This window comes from Bombus fervidus, chromosome 3 (genome assembly GCF_041682495.2).
Source record: "Bombus fervidus isolate BK054 chromosome 3, iyBomFerv1, whole genome shotgun sequence".
NCBI classification, from domain to species: Eukaryota; Metazoa; Arthropoda; class Insecta; order Hymenoptera; family Apidae; genus Bombus; species Bombus fervidus.
The window spans coordinates 11,185,815-11,196,608 of record NC_091519.1 but is presented as its reverse complement, the minus strand read 5'-3'; the positions used below and the strand labels follow the sequence as shown (position 1 = coordinate 11,196,608).

The following is a 10,794-nucleotide window of genomic DNA, read 5'->3' as shown; positions in this document are numbered from 1 at the left end:
ATAATCATGTACTTACACGTGCGCTACAATAATTACTTTATAGCATAATTCTTTTTAAATCAATTAAGAAAAAACATCACTCCAAAGATTTAAATACATTTCGCCTCTTTAATAAATAGATCTTTTTCGTTTACATATTTTATATTTTTTTTTTTTTTTTTACGTAGACTTCACCGTCACGTTGCGCTGCGCTACATCGACGTGGAAACATTTTTGAGATCTGAAACAGTGTTTCCTGCTTTTTTTTTATCTAAATTACTCCTTTTTTGCACTAGCATTTTTCTTTTTTTATTGTTTCAAACAGTTTCCAAATAATATTGAATTCATATACATACATGAGGTTATATGAAACCGCATGTTCGAAAACATTAACGATGCAAATCGTGTCGTCAATAATATTATATAAAATAAAATTAAAGTTAACAAATAATAATTCTTTTTGAGGAATTGTTTTATATTATATCTTTGAATGTATTAAAAGATTTTTCTTATATTAACAAAGAAACACCGATTCAGAGCGAAATTACTGGGGCTGTTTTCCGTGACTACGAAGCACAAAAGCTAACGTTACGTTTTGATTTTCGTAATATTAATAAAAAAAATATTCCGATATTTTGTAATAAATATACATTATTGTAATAATTATACAAGCTTTCACAGATTCTTTTATCGATAATTTATGCTTCCAGCATAGATGCTAATATTTTCAGTATCTCTATATTTACACATTTATTTATGCGTATGTATTTAAGAATTAGTTAATTCCTATTGGACACATATATGTTTAAATCGTAACCGTTGACATCCTTAACCTAAACATTAGTATAACGATTATCCCATTTATGTTTAGTCGAATAGGGGATTCCTCGAATATCAACATGTCACGAATTGCTACGTATCAATAGTCAAAGCAGGAAGTCTTCTTTTTTATACATGTACTGCGCGAACGAAATTATCGATATTTCTTAAGATTTTTCCACCGAAATCTATAATTTATAGAATAAAATTTTCAAACTATACACGTTCCACGCAATACACATATAACATACGTGTGGAAGAAGAATCTAAGTGCTATTGACGGAACTTGAAAGGAAACGGAAAACACCCCGAATAAGTTTACAAACGGTCGACTTTCGACGAGCGCAGACATCGATTCGCAAGCAGCCATTCTCGCTAAAGAAGGATAAGTACGGTGAGCTTTAAAAAGGGAAAGAGAGAAAGAGAGACAAAAGTGAAGATTGATAGGAAAGGAAGAGAAAGAAGATGGGAAAGAAGTTGTATATGATGGAATGTATTTGTGTCACATAAAAGAGATCATATAGTGAATGACAAAAGGCAAGAATGAAAAATTATATCAGAAGCAAAAGACTGCGGAGAGGAAGAAGGAAAAAAGTACTAAACGATTAGAAGAAAGTATTTACGATTAGAAGATACAAATGTTTTATCGATTGGTTCGACTTGTATTTCTGGTGTCCACCGAGAAGGCCGATAACCGACATCAGAATCGAAGCCGACTATTTGGTATAATTGCATTTTTTTTTTTTAAATATTGTCCTCTCGATTCCTAGGGGACTCGAATGAACGAGGACTATATGCACGATACGACGTAGAACATAAACCTACCGAAATTTTTAGTTAGACTATCTATGTACAGTAATCATTTATCCGACGGAATAGAAATCGATTATTACATATATATATATATATATATATATATTTATTTATATAATTATATACGATAAACTTTCTTTTCTATATTGCTCTACTTGCATATTATTGAATCGCGTTCTTCGCTTTGCATGACGTCTACCGAGAAGAACGTATGCTATCTTACCGACTGAGCTTCGCGGTCCGGTCTCTACGATCAATAAATCGAACGCGACTTCAATTTCTTTCGGTTGTCTCAGTTTTCGATTCGCGTTTCGAGACACCTTTTTCTTCAGCAAAAAATAAGTACATCGCTGATAAGGAAAACTTTCCATTTAGAAAATCTCGATTTTAGGTACGTGATGAACAATAAATAGAAGTATTATATGGCTAACTTAATTCGTTGTGTAAAATGTATCTTTGGGTTTTAATACGGCTCGCTCGATTAATGAAGAGAAAGTCACCGACTAAGTATATGCTCCGTGACGTTCTCTTGTATCATTCCTGACCAGGGGCATAAACCTTTTGTTTTGACACGGCTTTGTATTGACAAAGCTTAATCATGCCTTTTTAATGTACAACGCTAGCTCTTAGAGAAACGTGTAAGCTTATTAGAAACGTGTGATTCACACGCATTTGTGGTTATAATATGTACATAATAGAGAGAGATACGCGGAAATATGTTAGCCCGTGTTTCGTGTGGGCGCGAGAGATTAGAAGAAAGAGAAAATAGAAAAAAAAAAAAGAGGAAAGTAGGCACTTAATTGACGAAGAAAAAACATGCAGCGATTCTGCGAAAGTGGCTTTGAGCTGTTGTAGTCAATTTAAACATTTCTCTTGGCTCGAACAAAGCATAACAACTTTATGAAATTTTATTGAAATAAGCTGTTAATTCGCTTATGTTGTTAAAAATCATTAAAATTCATCCACAATATAATCATAGATTTAATTTTATGTAATTTGAAATTTATATTTCTATTGGCATCGTTGACATTTGTCATAGTTTAAAAATATCACCAAACGACTCATGTTTATTAAAGAAAGAAGAAATTCACCAACGTCAAATTATAAAAATGTGTGAAATTAAGATAAAAGGTCTTGTATGTTGTTAAATTTCTTCTTCGGGAATACGGTTAATATTTTGTAAGGTGATATTCTAAAAGAATCAGTCTGATGTCCAATAAAAATATCTAATAATGGAAAGTGCATTTATTTGAAAAGATGTCCAATTCACTCGAATTGTCTACAAATCTTATGAAATTATCAATGTATCGAGTGAATTGTAACATATAGACAAGTAAGAAATGACTACAATTCTTTCACAGTCACGCAAAAATGAATTACTACAATAAGTATTGCTATATAAAAACACTGATATATTGTTGTATTTCTTCATTTTTTCAACAAATTTTTGTTAGTTAAATTAACTATCAAGTAAATAACAATAAAAAAGGGCTAAAAGAAAATCAAAACTCAATTTTTAACAATATTTATCAATTTATCATACTTATTAACACGCATGCACACTTTTGTTTCTCAAATAAGTACCTACTTACACTATCTCTATTATACAAAGATCAACTTATCGATTGACTTTCGTACACGTAAATGGGAGGGAGGAACCTAAGGCACGATCGTGAAATGTCCAAAAAAAAGCAACAGCCGAATCTACTTCACTCATGGCTACGCTTTACTCCTAATAGCTTGGCGGCGTCATCAGCGGATGCCTGTAGTACTCTGTCGATGAAACTCTTGTCTCTTATTCCCAGCAGGTTCGAGATCAAATCATTGTCCGTGCTCTCTGCATCTGGGTTTGCGTTTGATGGAATACTGGCCAATTTTCCTGTTAGAGTGGTTAATTTCTCGTACGGATTGAATCTTATTAATCCACTCGGGGCTGCATCACCGGTCGCGACTGGAGTAACAGTTGGTAAAGAGATTCTATCTTGAATACGGGAATTTCCGTTGTTGGCTGCCACCAGAATTTGTTGTTGTTGTTGACTTCGTGGCGTGATCGTAGGTGGCTGTGCAGGTGAATTTTCTTCATCTCCGCTTGTACCAACATACATGGTAGAATCAATGGACTCGTGCTTCTTTCTGTGCCGCAGCATACTATGTTTTAGGGTGAATCTTCTGCAGCATATATCGCAGGAGAAAGGTCGTTCTCCGGTGTGTGTTCTCATATGGCGCCGAAGATCCTCTGCAGACCAGAACCGCCTCATACAGAATGCACATACAACCTAGAAATAATAAGAAATTAATCGTTTTAGTCGCAGTTCGCATGTTTGGTTAATCAGTCAATTGTTACAAAGTAACACTACTTGAAATAGACTTGATAATACAGAGCATCAGTTAACCATAGACAGACTTGATCATAGGTAAAGGAGTTCTATCTACGAATGATGTTCACAACTTATTTACGCTCTGTATAAGTCTTTCTTAAAAAAGTAGATGTTCTTACCTTCCTGTTACTATAGTCTGGGAAACGTCCCCGTTTTTCTTCTCCGTCGCTGGTATGATGTTGTGGCGGCGGTTGTTGCTGGTCTTCAACCGCGTCGATGTCCATGTCCAATGCCCCTTTTGCTACTAACATTTCGTAGGATTTTTTGTGGTTCATTTTGATGTGTTCGAGGCAGTCGTGTCGTTCTGCGAAACCACAATCGCACAAGTGGCACTTAAAGGGAACATCACTGGGCCCTGGTGATGATCTTGGTGAAGGTCTCCTTGACCTAGCTGTTTCGTTGGCCAATTGTGAAGCGCCGGAATTCGATTTGGTAAGTCCTGGCATCGAAGAAGTTTCTATCCCTTCAGACACGCTCGAAGACTGACTATCATAATCAGTTTGTTCGTTGTTCGGCTTTGGACACTCCTGTGGGCTGGTTTGAGGTTCACTGGATGGAGTCTCCGACCTGGTCTTCATCTTCCGAGCGTGTTTAGTGGAACGATGTTTCTTTAGGTTACCCAACGTTGAAAATGTTGAGCTGGGACACTGATTGCACTTGTAGGGTCTTTCAGGAACGTTCCTCATGGAGAACGAGTTACTATTGTTGATGACCGTTTGAGAATCTGGAGAAGAAGAGTTTCTAACTCTACGCATCTTGTTCGGATTTGCTTTGTGTTTTCGGAGCAAGTGACGGTCACAGTTGGATTTCGTTGTGAATAACAACGAACAGTGAACGCATTGGTAAGGTTTCTGTCCAGTGTGTGTCAAAATATGTCGTCTGAGAGACGAAGTCCATGGAAAAGGTCTTTCACAGTATGGACAGATTACTCTATTGGGGGCCATTGAATATGCTGATTTCTTCTTTTTTTTCTTCTTTTTCTTCTTTTTCTTTGATGCGTTCGTTGAATGTGATGAATTTACGGAGTCGGATTTTTCATCACTGCCGGAATTATTGCAATCACTGTTCGATGCTACTAAACCTTCTTCATCGCTTAAATATTGGGGTTGAAACTGTTGGTATTGTTGGGAGGCATTGTCCAACAGTTCCGACACGCTAGCGAGATCAGGTGCTCCATCCTCCATCTTATCGCTGTTCATATTAACTGATTCCGTTTTGAGCACTCTGTCAGGATTCTTATCAACGGAATTTTCCGTCACAGTAGTCTTCTCCGTGTCAGATTTTTTCTGTTGTTCAGTAACAGTTTGTTCGTTCTTCTCCAGCTCAACATTTATCTCGTTTGGGCCATCGTTTGAACATTCCATGGCTTCTTCTTTCACTACAGTTTCTTTCGTAGATTCTGTAGCTTCTAATTGCCCACGCAAAAGACTCTTCTCTCTTTGATCCTGAGATTCCTGATTTTCTTTTTCCTGGGGCCCTTCGTCTATTACCAGTTCTTCTTCAGAGTCATTGTCTTCCATTTTGTTTGCTTTTAATTGCTGTGCCAGGATAGCGTACTTCACTTGGTCGGAGATGGAATGCCTCGTAAATTCCGGATTCGTTGACTGTTCCACTTTTGGCAGGATGTTGTTGTACGATTGACTGCCTTGAGAAGTTGCCTGTCCAAGGTTTTGAATCAGCGTAGGATGGCTGGAAGGTGGTCTTCCCCTTGTCGAGTGACCCCCTCTGGGTCGCTGGCTCCAGTGCTGAGGATGTTGTTGTTTAATGTGCCTTTCCATATTGCTCCTCAAGGTAAATCTCGCTGAGCAATGTTCACAGGTAAAAGGCCTCTCAGTTCTGTACCTTCGTTGCTTTTGTTTAGGCATCAGGACTCCATTTTTGATTACCATCTTTACGGAATTGGACGAGGGTAGATTGTCTGGTTTATCGCGGTTCGTCAGACTCTTGTTGGCCATCTTAGAAGATATTAATTTGGCATATTCACTTTGGTCGGTTGTTGAATGAGACTGGGAATTCATGTCTCTATTTTGAGAAAAGGCGGTGAATCCCGCGCTACCTATGGGTGGCTCCACCAAAGTACCTCCGCTTGTCAACTGTAGACCTCTGACCAATTCCTTCTGTAATCTTTCCTTCATAGAGAAATCCTGGCCAAAGACATGAGGATTGAACATGTACGGTGGTAATATTCCAGCTCCTACGCTACCAGGGAATGTACTGAAATTTCTGTAGATTGCGTTAGCGTACAGAGCTTCCAAAGATGTCGGTTGAGAGCTACCCTGGCCAGCTTTCAACAAAGCCTCAGTCAACAATAATTGACTGGTAGCACTGTACAAATCTTTTTGGTTATTACCAAATTGTTCGTGAGCCGCGGCGAAGTTATCGTTCTCCTTCTCCTTCGACTTCTTGCTGAGATCTAATACGTCCATGGAAAGGTCCAACGGACCGTCTTCGCCTATGTTTTCCGATATGTTGAGACCTTTCTTTAAATTCATAGGACTAGCTTGTATTCTTTGGTGCGAATCTGTTTTGGTTTCTGTGACTAGAGATACGCTACCCTCGGACGACCTCGACTCCAAATCGTCGTCCAACTTCGAATAATCCGATTTGGCATCCTGACCAGGTTTTGTCTCCTCGGAATTCCTTTGAGTCAGCTCCAAAGGCTGACCATGCCTTGAAAACGCGTCATTTTTTTCGAAGTGGCTAGTGCTGTATATTGACATCGAGGAATTTTGCAGCTTCGCCTCTTCTATTATTCTGATCTCACCTCTTACCTCCATAGAAACCGGAGGATAATGTATTTGCGCCTGGTGGTGAAGATCGTCGCGTTCTGGCGGATATACCAGGCTCTTCCTCACTTCATCTTTCAAAACTCTGGGCGAGTTTCCACGTTCCACGTTCTCGTTCGTAGAATCTTCATTTGGATGGTAAATGAGAACGCTCTTAATGTCTTCTCTTGTCAATTTTCCATGTCGGTTTCGTACATGGCGCTCACAATTTGCTTTAGTTGTGAAAGCGTAATTGCAGAGAGAGCATTCGTAAGGTCTGTCGCCATTGTGAGACCTCAGATGCCTCACCAGAGTCGCTTTATCAGTGCTGGTATAAGGGCACATATTACAAGGATATGGCATGCCAGGTCCCACGCCCATGTGCGCCCTATTGTGACCTTTTAAGGCTCTTAGATTAGGAAATATTGATGAACAGAGCCTACAAGGGAACTCTCCTTTTAATTTCATTTTTCTGAACTCCGCAGAAAATGCGTCTTGAGCTTCCTCCTCGTGGTACTCTGCGCAATACGTACTTGAACTACCAGAAGAATTTACATTGGTATTAAATTTGATGTTGTTCTCGGGCGTACTGGTGTCTGATCGAAAACTCTGTAAGATAGGTCCAGAGGTGACGGATATGATACTCTGGATATCGGCAAGATCTTTGCCTTCTTTCGCTTCCCTCAAAGCAGCCTTGTTTTGAAGATCCAAGCCAGCGAAGAAATCGTCTCTTCTCGATTGGCTATCGTCGGTTGTCCTGCTTTGCAAGTTCATCGTGCCGCAGTCAGTTTCGTGGGCGTCCAACGCGGATCTACAAGGGAATGCTCGCAGACATTTGGAGCATTGGAATTTTGCTACCTCGCCAGAAGCTGGTCGGTGAAGCGACTGTTCGCAGACAGCTCTAGCTATTGCTGGGAACTTATCGGACGAGAAATCAACGAACGTTAAATCATTGAAACCTACTATCGAGTTTCTCAGGTTTCTCGCGGTATTTCCCATCGAGTGTTCCGCGAAATGTATCATGAATCGATGCAGATTCAGTACTCTGTGGTTTTTGAACGACAAGTTGCACGTGTCGCATTTCGCAGGGAATTCCGGATGACTTCGTTCCAGATGCGTTTCTAAGAGGGCGCTAGTGGCAAAATCCTGTCGCCCGCATACTGGACAATTGTAAATGTTTTGGTTGTCGTCCGGTCTCGATTTCATTTCGCTTCTCGAGCTATTTAGAAGAATCTTGTGCCTCTTCTGTGTTTCGCTGTCGCTCGCATAGTTAGGGCACTTTCTCTTTCCAGTTACCGACGAGGTCTGTTCCTCGTTCCGTCTGTCTCCGATATTTGGCGAGTTTCTTTTTGTGATCTCGTTGTTGTTGTATTCCTCGAGATGTCGCTGCCTAGATGATTTGTCCGAGTCGCTGCTACCCTCGGAGTCGGTGCAGCTGTTAGGCGAGGCGCCTCTGTGCGCTGTCCTCAAATGCCTGTTCATATTGCCGTTCGTGGTGAACGCCATCTCACAATACTTGCATTTGAACGGCCGTTCCCCGGAGTGTACCAATACATGTCTGTCGAGGGAACTTGCAGAGCTCAGCACCTTATTGCACACGCCGCAGCAATAGTCATCTTCGCCGCTACAGTCTGTGCTGCGAGGCGAATTATGGCCGCGTAGGTGGTTCGTTAACTCCCTGGAGGTGGGCAAAACAGTCGGACAAGCTGGACATGGGTGTGCGCTTTCTGGTAGTTCAACCTGTAGAAACAAGCACGGAAAATGTTAAACGGCTTTGATTCTCGAATAGTAAATAAAATAATATATAGCGGAGTATTTAAAGATAATTAATAGCTATACGCGTTAAGTAACAAGCTATGGTAATAGATGACGACAACTGAGATTGTTAGATAGGTTGGATCCTTCGGTATTTAATCGATGACTATCGTAAGATACATAAACAGGTAAAAAAATGTGATAGAATAATAAGGGGAATATCGTACAATGAAATAGAAAGATTGCTAAAGAATATGAATCTAAAATCTATTTTTGAGAATTTTAGTTTAGAACGGGATCGAACTGATTGATACTTTTATTACTTGACTGGACTTACACTAGATGGTGAGGATGCAGCATCAGCTGGTGTTTCGTTCTCATTTTCCTGGGTGGCTCCGTTCTTAACAGTAACTGAAACATAAAGGAAAATCACTGTAAGACAATTGCAATCTATATTAATAGATTGATACTTGATTTAAAGTCTATACTCTTCCTATATTGTTCAAATTTTCTTTAGAACTTTTATATCCTAACCTATTGTTTTATTATCCTCACTACAGTATCAATCCTGTGATATCTGATATCGATAAATTTTTAGCCTTACGAAGTGATAATCTTAAAAAACGTAAAAAAAAAAAAAAAACGAAATAAATAAATTCCGTCCAGATATTAGCTTTTAAGATGTCGATGATACATTTGTCTTCGTCGATTTAGCATTATTTTCACATCGTTCATTCATATAACGATTTTAATATGACTATATTAGATACGATTATTTTCCAAAATATATCGAATATTCCTTCGCTCTTAACTGCTATTAAAGAAAAGTTTCTTCTATGAGAGAAAGATCATCGCTGTGCTTGAAAGTAGGTTAGAATTTTCAGTTGTTCTATACGCGTAACTAACCGATAGTAATTTCATCTGACTCAATAATGGGTTATTGTTTGTAAATTTTTTAAATTGTAACAAGCGAGCGATACGATCGCGTCATAGAAATGGACGCGAACCACGCGCGTCTTCCGGAAGCTGATAGAACGACCGCAAAGAATGCCTCGAGGCTGCTACGATGACACTTATCAGCTACTCGAACCACAATCGTCCTTATTTACTAAGTCTTTTCTATTCTGCAAGCTACTGTTGGAGCAAACTTCCGAGAACGATATCATGTCGAAAATAATGTCCAATATCGTTGATCCGGTATCGTTACAAAAATATTACAACATCGATACGACGTTGATATAGATATTAATTTCGTACCCGTCAAGAGTCTTGCCGTTTGAAATTATCGATTGTATGGTTTGTTAAAAATCGACGATAATTCAGTTATTATTATTGCCAAGCTCTTATTGCGATTTATTTTATATCGTTAAACTTCAGGTATTATTACTCGATAAAATATTTGAAAGCGACGACATTCGGAGATTTTATTATTAGACGTATCTGAAGCGTATCGTTAAGTTACCTGAAACGTTGAAGGGTTCTATTATATCGACTGACGTAACTAGAAATTTTATCTTCGTATCGAAACAATTCGAATGATCTAACAGCGAGATCAATGTATACGTAATTATTTGCGATACAGATCATTTGTACCATCACGTTCGCTAAGCGAAATCGACTTGTCCTAATTCGAATCACGTAAATTCGCCCGAACAACGATCCGCAACCACGAAAATTCACTGGGAACCGCAAACGAAACCGACGAGAAGCAAACATTGGATGAAACAAACTAAGAGCAACTCGTCTCGAAGTATCAATCGACGGTAATTGTATAAGGTACGAATGCAGAACTACGCTGAAATGGAAGAACTACGCTGCGATTGCGATATGCGAATAAACAACGGTGAAATATGAGGAAATAGCGTGTTCGAGAGCTTTTGAAAATAAAAATTCCAGTAGCGCAAACGAACGTGATCTTGTACGATCGACTTTATCTCGCTCGAGCGTTCTCTTTTCATCCGACAAGAAAGTAGATTAAGAACGACAACGACAGCGTCGTGCGTCGTCCATTCGAGCCGTAACACGATACAGGCGAAACATCTTTGCTCTGTTATCGACGATCAATCGTTAGATGGATTCTAACATCACCGAGGAGACTAAAGATTTCGTAGATGTTTTCTAACCTCATATTTTCTAACCTCCTGTGCAGTTTCGTCGTTCGTTGTTGTGTAAGCGGAGATTGTCCATTGTAGAAATACGTTTTCATTGGACAGAGAAGGAAGAACGAGAAAAAAGCAGAAAGAGTATGAAGGAAAAGTTAAGACGAATAAACCTGTGATAAAAGC

The 10,794-nt window shown here is 39.1% G+C and overlaps 1 protein-coding gene across 2 annotated transcripts in view; it reads right to left on the bottom strand.

Annotated features, from left to right (window-relative positions):
• Positions 1–88: 88 nt before the first annotated feature.
• Positions 89–10,794, bottom strand: part of LOC139985515 (uncharacterized) — a 103,880-nt gene continuing 93,174 nt past the window's right edge. For both annotated transcript variants that reach the window (XM_071999996.1, XM_071999995.1), the window contains 3 exons: positions 8,847–8,920; positions 4,109–8,494; positions 89–3,887 (listed from right to left, as the gene is read on the bottom strand). In XM_071999996.1, coding sequence (XP_071856097.1) covers positions 3,321–3,887; positions 4,109–8,494; positions 8,847–8,920 — 5,027 coding nt within the window. In that variant the 3' untranslated portion in view covers positions 89–3,320. The remainder of the gene's footprint in view (positions 3,888–4,108; positions 8,495–8,846; positions 8,921–10,794) is intronic.